This window comes from Aythya fuligula, chromosome 1 (assembly GCF_009819795.1).
Source record: "Aythya fuligula isolate bAytFul2 chromosome 1, bAytFul2.pri, whole genome shotgun sequence".
NCBI lineage: Eukaryota > Metazoa > Chordata > Aves > Anseriformes > Anatidae > Aythya > Aythya fuligula.
In genome coordinates, this window is record NC_045559.1 from 200,684,325 (window position 1) to 200,706,231 (window position 21,907).

Genomic DNA, 21,907 nt, shown 5'->3' on the forward strand with positions numbered 1-21,907 from the left:
CAAAGATAACAGCAGACCAGTTTTCCTGCTAGTGTGGGCATGCAGGCATGTGTGTAATAGTAATATACAGAATCCCCCACATTTCAGAACAAACTTTCAGCTTGTAAGAAGTTAGATGTGTGCAAACAAGCTCAAAGCATCCATCCATCTACAGTGCAAGTCATTTCCTCAGACTTGTAATTAAATGTATTCTTCTTCCAAGAGAAACACCATGGCAGGTTCCTCTCTGGTGTTTGTGAGAAAAGAATTAATTCACAAAATTGATACTCTTCTGTTTTTTTTAAAAAATAAATTTTAATAATAAACATTCAACAATTTTCAAGTACATTTTAACTCAGAAAAAAACATACTTTTCACAACCTTTTGGAGATCAGGATATTAACAATATATAACCTTTCTTCATTTAATACAATAGCTGATAGATAAAATGACTATGACTTGCCATACTATACATTCAATATTAAAAGTTTGCATACCTACATACAAACAGAATTATTTCTTCAATAAAGCTGAAAATCATAAATTTCATGAAATGTTAGATTCCTGCATGCCACCATACCAGTCCCCTGAAAGTGAGGAATGTTGTTTTTAATGCCTGCAGAGCAGCTCACAGAATGCAGTGTCTCCAGCTTTCACTCCAGAAGAAATATGCAGCTTAAAAGAATTTAGGACTGGGAAAACTCATGCACATGTTAAACAGTTTCCTAAAAATAAGGCCTTGTAAGAGAATAGTGATGACTTTAGGGTAGATGGAGCTGACTTCTTGAAGAATGTCCACTCGGTACTCTGTCACATGTCAGCTGCATCATATCAATAGCAGTTTTTGTATAGCTCCACTATTCAAATGAATAATGTTCAAGAAGCGTGTCTTTCCCCCACTTTAGGATGTTTTTTTTTTTCTGTTGATGATGCTTCTGAATTATGTTCCAGGACATTATTCAATAGTACATACCTTTTTCCTCAAGTGGAATTTATTCAGGGACACAAGTATGAAGGCTGGTCTTTATGTCCATATTCTTCAGAGCAGGAGCAGAAGTATCAAGTTCTCCTGGATGTTGAAAAGTGTCATGGTACGAGTGATGCAGGAAACTGGAGTGGTCAAAATCACTGAAGCTGAACTGTGAAAAATACCAGAGGAGAGAGAATGTGTCAAAGAATGACTACAGTAAGTACATTCAAAATTAGCTATAACATTTTATTCTCTTAAGTAAATAAAAGCCATTCTTTAGGAATTCAACATATAAAAGATGCTAAATAGAGACCTGTCAAAACGAAGCATAGTCTGCCCTTACTAGTAGCAACTACACCTCCTCACAAGGTGCTGAAATCCTCTTGCCCAATGTATGGTGAATCCCTAACATCCTACTAGCTCCAACAGGGTTTAAGAGTGTTAGGAGTCCCAGGAGCATTCCCTCTTTAAATAGTTGCCTTTACTTGTGCAGAGTATTTTCTTCCTGATGAAACTTCCTCTACTACTTTCTTTGAGCTGTGATGGAAACACCATAGCCAGATTTAGCCATCACGTCTTCCCAAGAAGTCACAGTAGGTGAAGTTTTCCTCTACATGAACTTGGGAAGAGAGAATCTGTTAAAATATATATATCTGTGTGATATTGTGACACCTCCCTGTTTAGGACAAAACTATGGCAGCGCAGTGTGTGAGAATGGAAATGAGAAATAGTAACATAACAGTTCTTTCTGAAAACTGACAGGATAAAAGTCCAAGTTTGCTTCAATGATGACTTTAGGGACTACTGAACCAGTTGTCCATTGCTCCATACTGGCTACATGCTTTTGTATTTATATAGATGAGTAGTGCTCATAAGTCATTAAAGGAAGACTTAGCCGTGTTATAACAGCTCTAATGAGAAGCAGAACCTTCTCTCTCATTCTTAGAACTCAGTAACCATTTGGAAGGCAATATACATTTTTCTGCTTAATCTCTTCTTTGCTGCCCATTGCCATGCTAAAGCACGCAACCTCAGAAATGTGTTTGTGTGTTAGGAAACTCCTACAAGACAAGATTAGAAGAGGACTTCAGCAGGGCCATTGATTTTTTTTTTAATATTTTTTTATTTTACCTGCACCCCTGTAATGGTGGAGAGGGAAATCCACTTTGTCTTTTCTCTGCCTCCTAAACCAGTTTGCCTTTACACATCATGGGATACAGGTATCTGGATGTCATGCATGCATGCCATGGAAAAGAGCTGCTTCTACTTTAAATAAGGCAGCCCTACTGATGGAGGAGAGAACATGAACTGTTCCTCTTAGCTTCCAAGAGTTTAAGCAGGCTGCATAACTCCATAAGTGAGTGAATTTGACCAAAGATGAATGAAAGCTCCCAAGCAATGTTGCTCCACATGGCTGTAGCTATCTTGACTTGCAAACTCAGCGCCTCCTTTTAGAACCTGATAAATCTTTGCAAGGAGAAGATTGGGTGACACCAGCATGACTGTCTTTTGTAAAAACTGTCAAGCCAACCTGTCTGAAAACCTTTCTTTTCTATAACTACAGTGACACATGCAACAAACACAACAGGCTGCCTTCAGACCAACCCTTCCAAGCTGAGCCTCCCACAATACCGTAAGAACAGCCAAAGATCTCTGCTGTTCCTGTGAATTTGGGAAGAATTCTTGGCCAGATTAGTATCAAAAGGAGTTTAACAATAACATCATTAACACTTTGTTACTGGAAAATTAATTAGCCTTGAGCATGCTCGGATATTATGTTGACAGACTCCAGCCCAATAACCTAATACATCATCAGAAAGTTTTAAAATATAAGTGCCAAATTAACGCCACAGTGCATTGCAGGGGAAAAATTAACACTTACAAGACTATGTGTCTTTTTTTCCACTAGTATTTTATCACTCTGCTAAATATTGAATTCAATGTTTAAAAGCTAATCAAACCAGTGAGACAAAGCAAAATGTTTTCGTATCACGTTACACTGAAGAGCAAGTCTTGCCTGAGCAACAGCTCCACCTAAAATCAGGCACTGGTAAGTAACAGAAACGGTTGCATTTTTTTTTTTAGGAACGCTTTTCCACTGCTCTTTCCCTTGATAGTAAGATGCCTAAAAGACTGTCCATCTTATCTGCTGCTGTCTCTGCCTCACTACCTCACTGTTCTCACCCCTCACCCCATGATACAAATACACTGTTTCAGTATTCTAAGAATCCAGGGCATTTTCTACTATTAACCTTGCTTTGCCACAATAAGTGAATTAAGTTTCCATATTCTGCCATTACTGATGTCCATTACTGTTGATTAAGAGAAAATAATGGTGATCAATTTATAAGACAATTTTGACTTTGGTTTCTCTGCCTGCATTTTCCAATGGATATCCCAATTATTGCCAGTTTTGGTTCTATGACGTGGACATCAAGCAAGTAAAAATTACAAGTCAGTCACTGGAAAGTCATCATGTGGCAATGTCTTTGGTTAGTGGTCTTGAGATCATGACCATTTCAAAGGTGCCTATGAAAGTTTTGCAGAACATCCCTGAAGGTATATATTACCTTTTCTTTTCTCTTCAGTGCAATAGAAAGACTGAAATTTGGCAGACTTGTAAACCATATTGCTGTTCTAGTAAGTGTTCAGGAAGTGTAGCACGATGTCAGACCAGTAAGTAAATAATAAGTGACAAAAAGAAAGCAAAAAGAACAATGTTTCCTGGAAGAGTCTGCTCTGTTCCTAGGAAGATTAAACAAAATTGCATGTAGTCCTTTCTGAAAAGTGAATAGGATGTAATGAAGGTGCGACATACCACTTCATTTTAGAAAGTTGCGTCTGAATTCCTGAAAAAAAAATGAATTTACTGATTTCATATGGAAAGGGGAAGAAGACAGAGTTAACGGCTTTTATTGAACCAATGTGGAAGACAAACACAGAGAAGGTGGATTTAAACCAAAGACCAAAAGAAAGAGCGTAGTGTGCAATTTCTATCAGGAAACATAAAAGGAAAGAAAAAGCAAATTGCACTATAGGGAAGAAATAACCACGAGGCTTTATGTGTGCACTGCCTGTCTGATGAGAAACACTGAGAGGAAAGAGTTATGCTTAGATACATGGTGCAAACAGTTACAAGATAATCTCACAGCTGAAATGTTCGCACTGAACTGTAGATGCAATCTGTTTAGAAGCGACAAGAAAAAGGGATACTACAGGGCTCACATTAATAAGTCAGTCTGAGGGACCGAGGCAAAAAGGGTATGTTTTCAGTCTGCTTTGAGACAGGAAGAAAAGAAAGATTAAATGTTGCAAGAGTGAGAGAGAAAAGTATAAAATGCAAGGCTTGAGATTTCTGGCTTGTGAAGAGACTGCAATTGCAAATATACCTCCAGAGAGCACATCAAAACTGTCTGACCCGTGGGTGTATTGATAAACATCGCTCTAGAAAGTTCAAGTAAACAATTTAGCTTAACCAAGGAGCAAGAGCAAGGAATAGTGCAGAGCTGGAGTGTGATTTTATGTACAGCAATATGTTATTCACTAAAATAAAATATCTTAAAGATTAATTGTTGCCAAATTGGTAACTCTAATAAACAGGAGCTAAGGGAGATATTTATCACAAATTATCCTACATGGGTCGTAGGGAAAAGAAGGAAAAGGGATTCTTCCTGGGAAAGGCTAGCAATGCATATCTCTAAAATACAGTGGGAGCAGTGAAGGTGGCTTTGTAAGGAGGTAACAAAAAACTACTCTGAGTTTCTGCTTCCTATTTGTATTAGGAGAAATATTTAAGCTGCACTCACTGAACGTAATTACAGAAGCTTTCAAAAATCCTTAAATATTTAAATACTTAACCTTCACAATATCTATTAAATAAATGTTTCTTTGTACCCCCAATTTGCACAAGGGAAACATCTTTTAAAGCTTAGTTTTATAAGTGGTTTTGTTTCTTTCATGTGGAAACAGCTTAAAATGCTGTATGGATGCCTTTGCAGGTGCAGCTTTGTAGGTGGAGACACAAGTGAGAGGTTTTTGGCTCTTTGATAACTGCTGCCAGTCAAACCCATATTCACTACAGGCTTTGAGACGTGGATGCAATTAAGTAAAAGGACACAAAACCATATCTGCAAATTTCCAGTCCAGCCCAAGGCTCCTTCAAAGTCCAGCGTGGAGAAGAGGGGCCCTGCTCAGGACTGCACACCATGAGCACTCAGCCATGCCAAGCACAGACTTTGCAAGTTCTTGGCACTTCACCTCCAGCTGAAGCTATCGGCGGCTGCTGCTTTTCTGAGCCAAATTTCCCAGGCAGAGAGAAGGAAAGGAAAGCAGTGTGGGCTTATTTTAAACTTGACATTTCAGCGGAGAAAATGTATAGAATAATTGGAAAGACTTGCAACAAGTATATAAAATATACCCATAGATTTTGACCAAGAAGGTACTGGATGATCTAGCACAAGATTGAGAAGCTCTACACAAAAGAATATAAAAATAGTGTGGCTGGATGGATGAACTCAGATGTTCGTAGGGACATAACATTATTTCACAGACGTTCGGAAAGACAAGTCACCGGTACCTTAATTAAATTTTTAGAAGTCATCAAATGAAGAGGGGCTGCCAGACAGCGAGTGAGAACAAAAGGGGAAAATGAGCCAGCTTCTGCTCCCAAATACATGCACACAACTCTATTTAGGCTTATTGAGTGTTCTGCTTGAGCATCTGATTGTAGAAGCTGACTCTTTTAAGCAGTAGCCTTTAACCAAGTTTATTTTCATTAAAAAAAAAAATAAAAATAATAATAATCTGGAAAAAATAAAGCCTACCATTATTCACTTTATTTTAACCCCAAGACTATCTAGCAATACAACAAGGGTGGTAGCAATACAACAAGGGTGGTACAATTGGGTGGCACAGAAACACAGAACACACAAACACACATGCACACACACATCCTCTGACTCATTATTATGAGAAATAATAACTCTGAAAGTGCAGTGCCATGCAGAGCCCATGACAATGGGAACATTTATATTGGTTACCGAGTTGTGGACAGGACAGACTCCACACGACTTCAAAACTTAGAATGAAACTTAGCTGGAGAAAAGCCAAAATGGGACACAATACTCAAAGTCTCATGTCATACCCATAAAGCAGTACACAGTGAATGTATGGAAATGAGACTTTACAGAATGAGATGTAATACTGCAAAAACAACTCCTCTCCAGCCCCAGAGGAGGGAAGTGCCGAGGGAGTGCTCTCTGCTCCGTAACCAATGGCCAGACATGGCATGGAGCTGTGCCAAGGGAGGGTTAGCCTGGGCATGAGGGAAAATTCCTGTGCCATGAGGGTGGTCAGACACTGTAACAGGCTGCCCTGTACCTGTCAAGTGTTCAGGAGGCATTTGAACAGTCCCCTCAGGAATGTGCCTTAGCTTTTGGTTAGCCCTGAAGGGGTTGGGCAGCTGGACTTGCGTCCAACTCTGAGGGCCCCTTCCAACAGAAATATTCTATTCTATTCTATACATTCATTGAAATTATTTAATGCATACAAAATTATAATTCTGCAAGCATTTGATAATAATGAAAATCCAGGAGAGGAAATGTTTGCCATAGTTGCTAATAGCAGAGCAGTTACAGAGAAAAAGATTAAACAGAGCCTGGCTGAATGTCTCCTTCAGGAAAATGATGGTCCACAGCCAGGAGATGTAGGAAAAGGGTGTAACAGATGAAACCACAGATATGTTTCCCTAGGAATGTTGTTCCAACAACTGCATTAGAAGGCGTTGAAGAACTGTTTACATTGCTTAGGAAGTTCTTCTGACCAGTGGCACCATTTTTAATCAGAGAATTATCATGCCCTCACTGTCTGTTCCCCACCCAGACCTCTGACTGGTTGTCCAGTGTCACAGGACCTGGGCAGTGGAAAACACTGTTAAATCAAAATCCTGACCTACTTACCCCTGAAGTAGCATTTTCATCTACTTTGAACCCACATAATTAGAGCAGATAATGCTCCAGCTCTTTTGCACTTCCAAAAACATAAAGCAGCCAAAAATGTGTCTTAACTGGCTGAATAAACTGAATTTAGAGCTGATTTTCTTTGTTAGTGTCTTGAAACAGCCAAATCATTGCTATGAATTAACACAAAGTTGGCCTGTTTTGTACTGATATAAACGATGACCCAAGCTACAAGGCAGAACTGGGTCTGATAGCTGCTTGGAACAAAGTGGATTCAGTGCTATTAACTATTATAGAAACATGTGTGGAAGTCTCTGTATGAAGAGATTTATGACCCCTGCCACACCAGCAATCCTTGGGCCAGATTTTCAAAGGCACATAAATATGCAAGTGATACGGCTAGTGGGATTTACCAAAGCATATGTAAACTTCAAGAATTCAACTTCCGCCAAAGTCAATGTGTGCAAGGATATTTTATGGATCCTAGTAGGTGCTCTCCTGCAGATACAAGCGCTTAAACACCTTTGTCAGTCTGCACTGAGGCCCCATGAGGTTGCTGTTACAAAACATACACGACTCCATGATTTCTTATAAGGCAAAGACATCTGGAAGCTATAAATATGTAAGAAGTCAAGACTTTGGTCCACAAATCCATTTGAGTTAAGCTGGAATCAGTGGCACCAAGGGACCTATGTATTTTTGTGCATCTGGCCTAAAACTCCTATTTCAGGCCAAAGTTCTTCATCATAACAAAAAATGGAAGAGGAAAGTATCAGCAAATGTGCAGAACTGCCTCTAGATCGTTTCTCATATGTGAATGAAGTATCAGGTAGGCTAGCTAATAACTGACCAGCTTTGTAGATGCTCTGCCCTGTCTAGGGATCCTTTCTGCAATCCAGTCTGAACTAGGAAGAGCTGTCACACCATCACTGCTTCCAGATGCTCCAGGAGTGGTGAGATGCTTTTTTTAGCTGATTTAGTAGCAAACAGCTGCTCGAGGGAGCACTTTGCCATCAGAGGTGAGGCTTTTCAGATGAGATGTCGTAAGATTCAGCTCTGTGCCTCACCCAAGTTAATGAAGCTCTTCCAGAATATTTAATCTGGGAATTTTATCCTCTGCTTTCTGTGGTCTTCTAGAAGGGCAATCTAGAGGTCTTTCGCCAACTTCTGAACTCGATTAAGCCTCAGATTTGCCGCTAGCTCATTCCAAAGCAGGGTTTTATAAGCAAACAGTCTTCCCTGTAGTGCAACGAGCTTTGTCTGCTGCACCTTTCTAGGGGTGTTGAATATGCTGGGGCCCATAAATCTGATGTAAAGCCAGGGCCTTTCAGGAGACCTAGAAATAACACATATGATTACAGAAAGCTTCAGGAAGCAATGGGATGCACCTACTACTAGCAACATCTTTGCTTCTAGCTAGAGAATCATTAGCATTCATGAAAGACTGAACCAAGAAGAGTAAATCATCCCAGATGTAAATGACACTGCCAGAAAGCTTCACCACTGAACTTCCTTGTGTTTGGTTAACCTGATTGCAACTTTGAAAGCTGTTGACTCAACATAGCATCTGGATTTTAACAGGTTCAGGGACAAAGCCATATGCTTTGACAAGGGTGTGATATGAAAAAGATTCCCCACAACGTGGTACAAAAGGCAAATCTGTCTAAAGCAGTCTGAAATCAGGCACTAGTAGGCAGTGATTACCAGATATGTCACAAGGCAGATAAGGTAGGAAGTATTCAAAAGTCAACATATGCCAAATAGTGGCATCTTTACTCAACAAACATACTTTAAATGTTGAATACAAAGGAAAACTATGGCAATTCAAGTTACGATTGCATGGTAGTTACGGGAAATGCTGACATTTTAAATAGTGGTTAACAGCATTTTCAATTGCTTTTAGAAGAAACTAAAGAGGTAAATTAAATCTTCCCACATATAAATTTTATCCCTGAGTTTCAAGATCTCTCGAGGAGGATGCTGGCACAAGCTCCACTGTATTTGTTTCGGTTTGCAAAGAACAGCACAAGGAGAACACAAGCACAATATATTACTGAAGGACATTTGAAGAGTGAGAGCATAGACACTTTGCTACTTGTACTACTTTGACTTATAATGTGCAGAGGGTTACATTCAGAATTGTAAGTATAAGGCTCGCTAAAGATAGGGGATGGACAAAGAGAAGAAAAAGCAATCAGAGAAAGCAAAATTCAATAGCAGAACAAAAATATGGAAAGTGGCTTGGCAAGAGCTTTGCCTCTTTCTGTGGGGCATGCATATATGAGTTGAATTTCTTAAATAAGAAAGTGTTTAATTATCTTTAATAAGATAATTAAAGCATTTTCAGATTTCCAGTGTCCTCTAAATGACCAAAAAAGTCAAGATCTCATCCATTTGGAGCATTCAGCCACATACACAGACACAAAAGAAAAAGAAGTTACAAAAGCTCTGATCCTGCAAGATGCTGAATATTTGCTAAGGAGAGCATATGGGTCACATCACTATGAACAAATGCAGCTGGCAATGTTATCTATGATGAGAAATTCTGTAGTCAATGAGGTTGCTTTACATTTGTATTGCTGTAAAAGGAGCAGAGAATTTGCTGCCCTATTTCCATCTACAGTCAGAGAGTAAAAATGTCAGCTTAAAGATGCTGGCACCAAAAAATAAATAATATCCATAGCCTCAACATGAAAGGCAGAGATGGTATGTCAGAGCTATATTTAGATTGACCTGTAGAGTTGATATTGAGATTACTCTCACCAGTACTGATCCCAATGAGCCATCCAACCCATCTCAAGGAGATCCCAACTAAAAGTGTCAAGTTTATGCTTAACCAAAGTTGAGGGGTGGCCTTGCAGAAAGCTGGGGGACTGCAACTGGATGTTTTTCCTGCTCCTAAGTAGGTCACATATCTCAAGGAGGGTTGAATAATGCCTTGTCCTTGGGAAGCCAGCAGAGATCCAAGATGTAAGGTTAGTGAGAGGCCATGGTCAAACCCAACTATCAGTATAGTCACAAAAGCATAAGAGAAAGGGAAGATTCTGGGATGGGGGCAGTCAGCCCAAGAAGGACTGACTGGTTCAATAGTAATACTGAGGAATTCCTCAGGTATTATGCTTCCATACACGGCACACTTTCTGTGAACCCAAACACTTATACTGTGACTGACAGCAGAGAAAACTTATAATTAAATAAAATTTATAATCAAATAAAAAATAAAAGGGGGGGAGGGCTATCAGTGCTAACAGCTAGCTTGAAAACTGAGATGAAGTGCAGTGCTTAATAGGATTGATAAAAAAAAAGTGAAATTCAAATAACAATAGTGAAAATGTGCCTATTTTACTGGAAAAGTCATTGAAATTTTGCCATATGATTCAAAACAGAACTATCCTTTAGATTTTGTTTGCCAATTTTTCAAATTCTCAGGTTCTCTGCTTTATTTTCAGCTATATTTCAACACACACAAACTTGTCAAGACTCCTGTCTGCTTTCTCTTCCCTTATCTGCCCTTAATGATGTACCAAATGCAACAAATGTTTGATCTTTTCCATACTTTTACAGAAAGCATCTCAAATAAAATAGAACGTTTTCACAGTTCTTACACAAAACATTTTTTTGACCTCATGAATATGAAAACTTTCATATTAGCACCTCTGAAATTAGACTTTTTCGAATGTTCATGTTTTTTGTATCACTTCAGGCTGAGACACAATTCTGAAGTCATTCAATGTTCATAAAATGGCATTTTCTAATTCAGCACTCTACTTTTACAGTAACTTTTCCATGCCCCAAGAAGTTCCTGCAGCATAGGCTCTCACTGACCTTATTCAAACAGGGGCTTCTCCAAAAAGTAACCTTCTTACAGCTCCAAAAATATATCCAAAATGTCATTAGGGGACAAGTAAGTGGTCATCCCTCAAACACTGCCTGGGGTAGGTAGGTGGCAGGGACTTTATTTCACAACTAGGGAATCTGAGGGATGTGTTTTGATGATTTGCTGGTCAGAAGGTCTGTGGCAGAATCCAATGTGACAAATAGGGACAGGTGTAAGGAAGAATCTGCAAACTTACTTCAGTTATCCACTTCTGTATGGTATTAATTAATGTTAACGAAGGTGGGGAGGGGGGGAATAGCTTCGTTCATTCTCATGATTGTGAATGTTCCAGCTACTCAGTATGGATGATGACAAATAATAACACTGACTTCAAGAAGTCTTGAGAGAGAGCAACAATCTACTTCTTCCTGCAGTTGCAAACAACCTTTTTTACACTGTGAAAATCCAGCATATCTCCCAAGTGCATTTTACCCACCACAATATTAACTGCTCTGAAGTGATGCATTACAAGCAAGGAAAAGTGGAAAGCAGCAGGATTTACACGCAAAACTCATCACAAGAAAATGCAGAGCTTTGGCTTTCACTTGGTCTGCTGCCCAATTAACACATTTGTCTCTGATGGGTTGGATGTAAGGATTTGAAGCAGAAATAACAAAAAGGTATAATGCATTGTCTTGTTCACATCCTTGCCTATCCTACTGCTTAAGGGAGTAATCTGTACCCTCTCACCTTTTTAACTTTGTCACTGACCATGATTTATTCAAAGCTCCTAGATATCCAGCAGCCCCATCAGAGTACAAGCTACATCAGAGGCACCAAAGACCTTCTCAGGAGGTCAGATGTTTTTCCCGGGAGACAGTTCCCATTCAGACTCTTTTGGGAAGCTAACTGGTGTTTCTGAAGCTTAGCCAGTTTCTTGCAAGACCTATGGCAGATTATCAGTCAAACATATCAAGGTATGGAGGTTCACAAGATAACTTTAGCCATGATAATAACTCTTATAACTCTTCTTTTATTTATTTATTTATTTATTTATTTATTTTCCTGAGCAAGAAGTCCCTCAACATCAAGGGGTTTTTGCCTCACTGGTTTTGGAAGCAGCTGCAATCAGGCATATGGTCATATCTAATACCTCCTAGAATACTATTAACCACCAAGAGAACCATATAATATTATTCTAGGTCTCTACAGTAGTTTTCCTGTACTAGCTGTCCTTTAAATTGAGCTGGGAATCCCTAATTGGTCTTCCATGCTAAAAGAAAGGCGGGAGGGAAGTTGAGAAGAATGTCTCATGGGAAAGGAAGACAATATTTCCTTTTAACACTCTCAACATAGAGCAATTGCAATGAAAAAGCTCCACATTCTTGTGCAACTGATTAAATTGAATTTGTATTAATGGTACTTCTTTTAAATAAGACTCATGTCACCCTGAGGAAAGACTTCTACAGTATAGCAGTCTATACTTGAGTTACTGCTCTGGGTAAGATTTTTACCTAATGGAGAGAAAGACTCTTCTGTGGTAGGATTCATCTCATCCTGAGAGGATGGAGGAGATTGGATAATTCACAACTTTAAAGAGGTTATTTCTTTCCAATTATGACAAAAGGATCCTTAGAAAACTAGCTCAGAAGAGGTCACTACAGACCTCCAAATTCTGGAACAATGAAGCTTATGCTTCCATTATGACTTAAAAATCCATCTCTGTCACCAGTAAAAGTCACTGTGGCAGGACAAACCTCTTCTCCTTCACTATCCATCATTATTACCTCCATCCAAAGGTAGTTAGACCATTTACACACACATACATGTATAAATATATACATGTGCAGCTATATATACAAATGCATATATGGAGTCTTTCTTCACTCTCAGTGTTTACTTTGCTAAATTCTGTTTCCTTTCAGATAAAAATCAAAAAAAAAATGAAAAAGATAAATCATCTAAATTGAGAAGCTATGAGCAATGCATCTCAGTTTCTGCCTTCCTTTCACTCATGCATTTCCTTTTCTTTGCTTTGACCTTTCTCTTCATGGTTTTAATCTTATCACTTTTCTCTTTCACTTTTTAGGTTTTTCTCCTTTCTTTTTTTTTTTTTTTTTTGGGCGGGGGGGAGAAAGAAGGGAGGTGACAACCGTATTTTCTTCTCCTCAGTGAGCTTATTTGGAATTCAGTTTCTTCAGGCCATCTCCTTTACCTCTTTGCCATGTCTTGTTTTCCAAGTTCTTCATCTCCCCTTTTTCCTCTAATTTCCTGGTACCCTTCACCAAGACTCTGACAGCAGCATTTTGTCATGAACCTCTCCCAGTCCTATTCCTGCCTGTTATTGCTGTATAGAAGAAGACAGTAAGGCTTCATCATCCCAAATCAATGATTTCTTCTAAACTGGTTAATCACTATCCCAACTGGTCTCGGTGACCTACATACCTCTGTGCAATTTAGATGCTTATACTAAGCATATTTTTAATCATAATGCACAGCTATAAAATCCAACATAATCAAATAAAAAAATATATAAATTTCCATGGATAGAGATGCTGAATCAGAGACAAGGTGATCTTCATTAAATAAAAGAGCTATTGAATAGCCAGTGCACTGCAGGAGATTATACTTGGTCTACCATATTAAGACACATTATTTTAGCTAAATAACTGAAAATATATTGAATAAGTATGAAGGGGAAAAAAGTACATATTTTGAGGTTGAAGATTAAGCCCACTCAGATCCTTTGAGGGGTTTGCTAAAGATCAACTCTGTTAAGCTGATGTGTTCTTCCAGGAGTAGGCTCCCTTTGATGCATGCAACCTGAAATGCAAGACCTGCGCAGATAAAATAATTCCTTAGAAGATGTGCATCAAAAAATCACTTAGAGAAAGTCTGCAAGGTAAAGGGAGAAAGTGACCTTTCTGATTTATTCTTGGTGTAAGAAAAGTTAAGCCTGCATTTTATTTCTTCATTTATGTTTGTATAAATATTTATTTTTATATAGTCCATTTGGTCTTAAGTAACCAGTTTTATTTTCACTTTATCTGAGGGCATTCTTCTCCCATGGATGTAACCTGATGCATTGGGACATTTTAAGTGTTGGAGGAAAGAAGCAAGTATCTTAAAATGCCATGGTAAACAGGAAAGATCTTCGGAAGGCCACTCTTCTCACTACATTGAAGCATCTTTTTCATTACTGAGAATTTGACCCTTTTCTTGCACAGGCCAATTCCTCTGCAGAGAGTAATAAAATCCCTTCACAATGACAAAATACCATGTCTAGAGGTAAGCAAGAGTATGGGGAGCTATCCAAAGTGTGCATGCTTCAAGTCCACTTACATCAAACCAGTTTGAGCTGGGACACTAGTAAAGATATAAATGTGCCTACACAAAGATACGTCCAAAAAACGGAGCCTTACACTTCAGGAAGGATGTAGAACAACTTACAAAACAGTTGCTGTACCCTGCTAAGAGCCTGCACATAAGTGTCAGCACAGACATCTCATGGACCATAAAGAATGTTTCTTGGCCATAAAAATAGAAATCTTGTGAGAGTTCAGCAAGGAAAGCCCTGTGACAACTGTTCTACTGTCTCCAGAGACAACATTTTGGTGTCAAACACCTTGAGAAATTCAGAATCCAAATGCAATCAAATTTAACTGTCAGTGTTGATGACAATGTTTAGGATGGCAGAATTACTGATTTCTCAAGAATAGATGTTTTCCATTTGAGAAAAAGTAGCTGTTTCTTCTGAAGGGGAAGATAAGACTTGGCAGCTATTAAGCTTGCATTAAGAAAAATAGAAAAAGACATAGCACCAAGAGAGGCAAATGCTTTCTTCAGGTATAATGAGTGTTAAATTAGAAGTTTAATGATCCAATGTAATAATACTCTGAATTCAAGAAAGGCATGTGGTATCCAGCTGGCCAAGTGATTTTGACTATGTGCCACCACAAATGTAGACTCTTATTTAATGTCTGTGGAACCAGAACAAAACATGAACACAAATTTCACACCACTCAAGTGCAAAATACTTGGTTGGCTTCAGGTTTGTGAGCTGATCTTTCACATGCTGTGGCTGACAATTAGATGCCTTTCCAGCTGTCAAAACGTGACCTGATTCCCTGCCCATTCTGGACCTGAGTAAATGACCACTAAGATGCTGAAACTTCATCTAATTTCTGACTTTCTGCTGTAAATGAACTGTAACTGAGATTTAGTAATTGGGAATAGAGGTGTTTTTTTTCCCTCAAGAGGGAAGCAAAATGTGCTTGCCACACAAAGACTATCATTTGAGTAAATAAATAAAAATAGTGCAGAAGAAAATTCTAGATTGGGAGAACAAAAAATGAGACCATCAACTCAGAAAGTAAACCTGTATTTTTGCTTATTGTATTTTTTGTCTGTTTGCTGGTTTGTTTTAATAGTGTTCTATTTTGTTAAAATAAAAGCTGGATGTAAAGTTCCTACTGGCATGTACTCTGTTCATACTGAGAACATGAAGTAATTTTAAAAAGATACCTTTTTTGTTGTTCTTAATGCATTGCCACATGAGAGGACTGGTCCACAATTTTGCCCCCTCAAGAGCCAGAGGTCCCTATTAATTTGTGCAGGGCATAACTTTCAATTTGTCTTCTTCATTTTCAGAGAGCTGCAAGGGAAAAGAAAGGAATATCAACTTCTCCACTTCATGAAACATAGTCTTCATGAATGCATCTTTCTTATGTTGTGTTACAGCCTTTCCTGTTTACCAAATTCATAATGACTGGCAGATGCAAACAACTTTGTGCTTCAGTGTAATTAACAAAAAAAGGCTCTACTACTGTTTATTATGAAAATATTGTGCAACTTAGTAAAAGGATGCACTTACCAGGAGCTTAAGTTTGTAGACGGAGCAATGTCTTTGATCCCTGTTACATGGGCCAGGTGGATCAGACTGCCTAATCTTTGGGGCATCCAAGGACATCACATGCAGCAGCCGCTGGCAGTGAAGGGTGGGAGATGGTTCCATGTCTGGTTGCTTTCTTTGTGAAGCTAGCTTGAAAATGAAGAGATTTCTTTTGCTTTTTTTTTTTTTTTTATCACCATCTTGCAAAAAGCACAGATGCAACTATTGGCAGGATTTCCCTTTCAGGGTATTAATGTTAAAGAGTGGATTTTGGAAATCTTTTATTTTCTTTCTGATCTCCTGTCTTTTAGGCTTACTTAAATCCTAATTCAGCCAACTTCCAGAAGTAGACAACAGGAATGAAAAGAAGAGCAATACTGCCTCTCATTTACAAAAATTTTTTCTATTCTGTTATTTATGTTCATCCTCTAGGTTTCTCCATGAAGAATCACGAGTGTTTCAGCTAAAGACAGGTTTTTTAAAAACAGATGCTTAAGTGACATGTTTCCCTTGAATATGACATTTGAATGTTAGCACCAATTAACCACACAGAAAAATCTTCCCCTTGTCATTTCATAGCTCTGTGTTGACCAAATTGGCCACGTAAAATGTCTTCAGTACAGATGTACTGGGGGAAGAGAAGTCAGAGAAAGAAAGCAATCACATAAACACAATGCACAGAAAACATCCATCACTGTATGGAGCTGGTCATTGTCATCAGGTTTCTAGAGAGTCATTCGCTTGCTACCTGCATGGCACAGCATCACAATTACGATTACACTATCAGATCCAGCACGGAAAGGATTTTATCCCATTATAAATGCTTACCTTCCCCTGGTTCCTACCACACAGCACCTCTGTTCACCAGCACGATGCCTGTGCCCATGCAGAGACAGAGACAGAGACAGAGACCTGTGCCCATTTCATTTCTTTTCAATTACAGTGCTGGCCCTCCCTGTGAACTTCACCCAGAAAGGTCTGTGTATTCAAGTGATTCAGAGCTAAAGCCAGGGAAGTTTTAATTCATAGTAGGGCTACAAGTAAAACAAATCAAACAGAGCAGAGACCAGGTGGAAGTGAGCATCCTGATGGAGAGGTAAGCAAACAACCTTTAGCTGTAAAGAAGCTGACTTTTACAAACACGAGTTGGCTATTCCGCCTCACATGGTGATAACTTAAGGATAGCAGAGCATTCGTCTTGGTCAAAATGATGCCTGCTGGCACAGGAGGGCCAGGATGTAGCTGTGTTACAGGGAACACCACCAGCATAACAGAGATGGCCTTTACATTGTCCCTTTTATCACAGTGCATGGTCAGTGCTCCAGAACCAAACTGAAAACCATGGCATACAATCACAGATAACTTGGAATTTCATTTCCCAACACTTAAAAAACAATGATTAATTTTCTTGAGGATGATACGGCTGTTTGGGATATTTATAAGCATGATTTTACTTGAATTTTGTGAAAATGTGGCCAAATGTTGCTGTGCCCACCTTCTTGTACATCTTAGGAGCATGCCTCTGCTGGACTGTCTGTCATTCCTTATTTTATCCTCTAAGCTCCTTTAGCTATAGCCATGGAAAAATGCTGTCACAGGCATTTGGGTGATCAGTATCATTCTCTAATTTGATTTAGGCTCTTAACAGATTAAGAATCAGAGCAAGCTGATGATACAAGGGCTCTAGAATCCCAGAGATGCCAGTGAAAATTTAACAAAACAAGCACAAGTAAGACACTTTCACATTTTATCTTGCTTGGGAAAATGTGGAGCAGTGGACTGAAATCAGTGAAGTTGAGTTAATTAACCTAATGTAGAGATGATGACTTGAAATTGCCATTTCAGAACCCAGGCAGAATGGAAAACCCGTGCTGTTCCCTTGGCAGCTTGGTCAGTAACACATCCTGAAAGCAAGTGGGTACATATATCCCCGTTCCCTCAAACAGGAAACTATTTGTCAGCTACTGCTTAGCTCAGTGATGTATAAAATGCTTTTATATTTTCCCACGGGAATTGGAAAAAGAAATCTTTGCTGGGCCCCTTTCCTTCAGCACTACAACAACCCTCTAACATGCTGTTCTCTGCTATATAAGAAGAAATCAAAGTGCACATAAAAAAATCCCCTGGTTGGCATGTTGACACAGTCTTGGGAAGGAGGAAACAAATCTTTTTTGAGGGATTTGCCAGAAGCAAGACTGAAATATGGAGCAGTACTGTTGGGGAAGTTAATGTTACCCAATGGATGGACACAATATCTGGACTGGGAATGACCCTGGGAGGATGTATGATGGAGAGGAGAAAAAACAGACACTATGAATCAGAAAGGTTCTCCCATTTCCCACCAGCGTGGCAGGGAGCAGGTCCAGCATGGAGGTATGACCACAGAGTTGGTTAGGGAATATCAGAGGAAGCGTAATACAGTGTCTTGTTCATTTGCATTTCATTAACAACCTTGGGTCCAGCCCTTTCAGGTCAGACTCCAAAACACATGTAGAAGTGGTGAGAAGCTTTTAAACATCCTGTGGGATGACCTAGGTATGGGTGCAGATGTGCGAACACCTGAATAAATCTGGCATCTGCTTTGCCTGAACGTCAGGTCTCTGTCTAACATGAATACAGGCTGGGCAATGAGTGGGTGGAGAGCAGCCCTGAGGAGAAGGACCTGGGGGTACTGGTGGGTGAGAAGCTCAACATGAGCCAGTAATGTGCGCTTGCAGCTCAAAAAGCCAACCATAACCTGGGCTCCATCAAAAGCAGCGTGGCCAACAGGGCAAGGGAGGGGATTGTCCTCCTCTCCTCTGCTCTTGTGAGGCCCAACCTCCTGTGCCCAGGTCTGGGACCCCCACAAGAAGAAAAAAAAAAGATGTGGATCTGTTAGACTGAGTCCAGAGGAGGGCCACAAGGATGATCAGAGGGGGTTGAAGTACCTCTCCTGCGAAGACAGATCGAGGCCTCACAGCAGCCTGCCAGTACCTAAAGGGGCCTACAGGAAAGCTGGGGAGGGACTCTTTGTCAGGGGGCGAAGTGATAGGGCAAGGGGTAGTGGGTTTAAACTAAAAGAGGGGAGATTTAGATTAGACATAAGGAGTAAATTCTTCCCTCAGAGGGTGTTGAGGCACTGGCACAGGTTGCCCAGAGAAGCTGTGGATGCCCCATCCCTGGAGGTGTTCAAGGCCAGGCTGGTTATGGGCTTTAAGCAACCTGGGCTGGTGGGAGGTGTCCCTGCCCATAGCAGGGGGGTGGAACTGGATGATCTTTAAGGTCTCTTCCAACCCAAACCTTTCCATGATTCTATGACTATCTGTAAAATCAGGTCAATAACAACACACTTGTAAGAGACTTAGAATGCTATTTTTTTTAGTCCAAATTGGTTAAAATGGATCTGTCATATCAAAAGCAATGAATGGCATGGGAAAGAGAAGGGAAATAGGTCAGCACATACCCTGCCAGTGCAGATTCACAAGCTCTTTTTTCTTAGGAAAATAAGCAAAAATTTGTTTTGTGCTTAATTCACTGCTTCATTTGGTATAAAAATGGAAAAATACTTCTGCATTCAGAATTGAAATTTCTTTTATTTGGGGGCTGGGGGTATAATTTTTGAAAATATATATAGCTGCATTCTATAGGAAAGACAAACGCTAGATTTAGAAAACATCTTTTTGTTGTTGTTGTGATGTTTCTTTCATTTTCAGCCAGAAATTCTTGCCAAATATGAATTGTATTTATAAATAATTTTGGTTATTTGGGATATATTTAAAGAGAAAAAAAAAAAAAAAAAAAAAAGAAAAGAGAAATCACTCTTGAAAAATGTCATTTGGATCTAACAAGGATTCCTGAAATCCCCCTATGTAGTTCTAGATTAAATAAGATCTATTCCATTTCAGTTTAACCAACCTCCTTTCTGATCTGCTATGTTTCAGAGTATTAACATATGAATAATAACCTACACATAAACCCCTAACAGAAGTAGAAATATAAACTATGGGCTCTCTATGCCTGTGCAGGTACACTTGCAAAAAACACATAGAGGTCTACAGGTCCTATAGACACTTTGACCTGAAATCATGAGTATGAAACAGCCATTGCCACAGTTCACCACTGACCAGCCACTGAAAGATTGTTGTGCACTGCTAGACTGTCAGTGATGGATAAATTGCTTTCTTCATATGCTTTGCCCACAGTTTTGCTAACATATCGGGGCTTGTGCAAGACTTTCCATTTCAGTTAAGGCTTTCAGGGAAGAAAACAGCAATATTTTAAAGCTGTCAGAATTGTGATCAGTCATAAGTGCAGGCAGGTGCCTGCAGAATCACACGCAAGAAGACATTTGGGTCCTTGTGGTACTTGCTGGAATTCCAGATGATGCACTGTAAAAAATCATTGACCTGATGATGACTGCAGGAAATAAAAATAAATAAATAAATAAATAAAAACAAAAAAAAAAAAGAGCCAAATTAAACAAACTACAACAAAAAAAAAAGTATGATGGGAAAATAAAGAAGGAAGGAAGGAAGGAAGGAAGGAAGGAAGGAAGGAAGGAAGGAAGGAAGGAAGGAAGGAAGGAAGGAAGGAAGGAAGGAAGGAAGGAAGGAAGGAAGGGAGGAAGGAAGGAAGGAAAAGAAAGAGAGAAAGAGAGAAAGAGAGAAAGAGAGAAAGAGAGAAAGAGAGAAAGAGAGAAAGAGAGAGAAAGAAAGAAAGAAAGAAAGAAAGAAAGAAAGAAAGAAAGAAAGAAAGAAAGAAAGAAAGAAAGAAAGAAAGAAAGAAAGAAAGAAAGAAAGAAAGAAAGAAAAGAAAGAAAGAAAGAAATTTAAAGATAGGGGTTTCAGTGTTATGAGTGACAAGGAGTTTAGTCCTGATTCTATTGAAGAATCCTACATAAACAGCTTTGTCAACACATCAGATCCATTTCCCTTTTGCCATCATGTCCATGCCTCCATTTATAGGTGAGAGAAACTGGAAAAACATAGACAAGTACAATATCATGACCCAGGAGTAATGTTCCTGTTACCTGATACACCATTTGATTCCTTCAGATGGTGCAGAACAATACAGCACTTTTTGGACCACAGATGCATTTCATAATGTCACAGTTTGTGATTGCCTTTTTTACATAAACCAATATAACCAGAAAAAAGAGGCATTCTTTCAGGCAATACCCACCCTGACCCCCAAAAAGACTTGCCTGATCTTGCTCTCTCCTATAAACCCTGCCTCACCTTCATCCTTAGAGCATCACTGTTATAACACTGTCTTTATTGCTATTTAAAACACCCACTGAGTCACCACACTGAAACTTGGAAAGGTACATATATATATATACATATATGTATAAATGTATATATGGGATTTTTTCTAACTGACAATATTTTTGCCAAATGCTCAATGGCACTTTTTTAAGATAATGTATCACTGAACCTTTCTACTTTCTATTTGCTATCTAACAACGCACATTTTCTGCTTCATTAAGGGAAAAGACAAATAGGCATTTACATTATCTGTTGTGTTATAATGGGCAAACGTCAGTAAAAAATCACACAGTAACGCAAATCTCTATGGAACCAATTGTTCTTTCTAACCGCTCTGAATTACCCTTATCTTTATGAGCAAGGAGGCTACCTGAGAACAGTGCTGCAGTTTCCAGACTGGGAGTTTCACAGGCTTATTCAGAGAAATTCATAACTTCAGTTTGCCCAGACCTTTTTTTCCTGATAGATGCAGAATCACAGAACCATGGAGTAGGTTAGGAGGGATCTCGGGAGATATCTACTCCAACCTGCCCTCTCAAGCAGGGTTAACGAGAGCCAAGTAGCCCAGGGCCGTATCCAGCCAGGTTTTCAATATCTCCAAGGATCGAGCCTCCACTGCCTCTCTGGGCAGCTGGTGCCAGTGTGCAACCACCCACGCGATGACTTGAGGCTGACACAAAGCCTGCTTAATCGCTGACTTTCACAGCTGACCAGAGAAGCAAGCAGAAGCAAGAAAGCACATATAATATGTATGAGTTAAATTACGGCATTTGCAATTTCGTACAATACAATCTTACCTAGTGAGGCCCCAGAAATTTCTGAGAAACTGGAGAATACATTCAAGCATAATTAACCTACTGGTATAATTTGACCTTACAATTCAAAGTTTATATGAGCAATACTCATTTGATGGTTTCAATACAATAAAAAGTTAATGGAAGATTATTTTTTTTTAGGCATAAATCTGTTTCCCTGCTTACTTGTATAAGCTAAGTAAGAACTACAAGCTGCATACTTCAACCATGTTCTTCAGAATCCCAAAGGATA

General features: G+C 39.2%; 1 protein-coding gene across 1 annotated transcript in view; it reads right to left on the reverse strand.

Annotated features, from left to right (window-relative positions):
• Positions 1-344: 344 nt before the first annotated feature.
• LOC116495794 (disks large homolog 1-like) overlaps positions 345-21,907 on the reverse strand; it is a 60,163-nt gene continuing 38,600 nt past the window's right edge. Inside the window, exons 3-5 of the mRNA XM_032198509.1 lie at positions 15,597-15,760; positions 15,248-15,377; positions 345-1,118 (exon numbers count right to left, since the gene is read on the reverse strand). Of these exons, the coding sequence (XP_032054400.1) occupies positions 15,327-15,377; positions 15,597-15,760 (215 nt within the window). The 3' untranslated portion in view covers positions 345-1,118; positions 15,248-15,326. The remainder of the gene's footprint in view (positions 1,119-15,247; positions 15,378-15,596; positions 15,761-21,907) is intronic.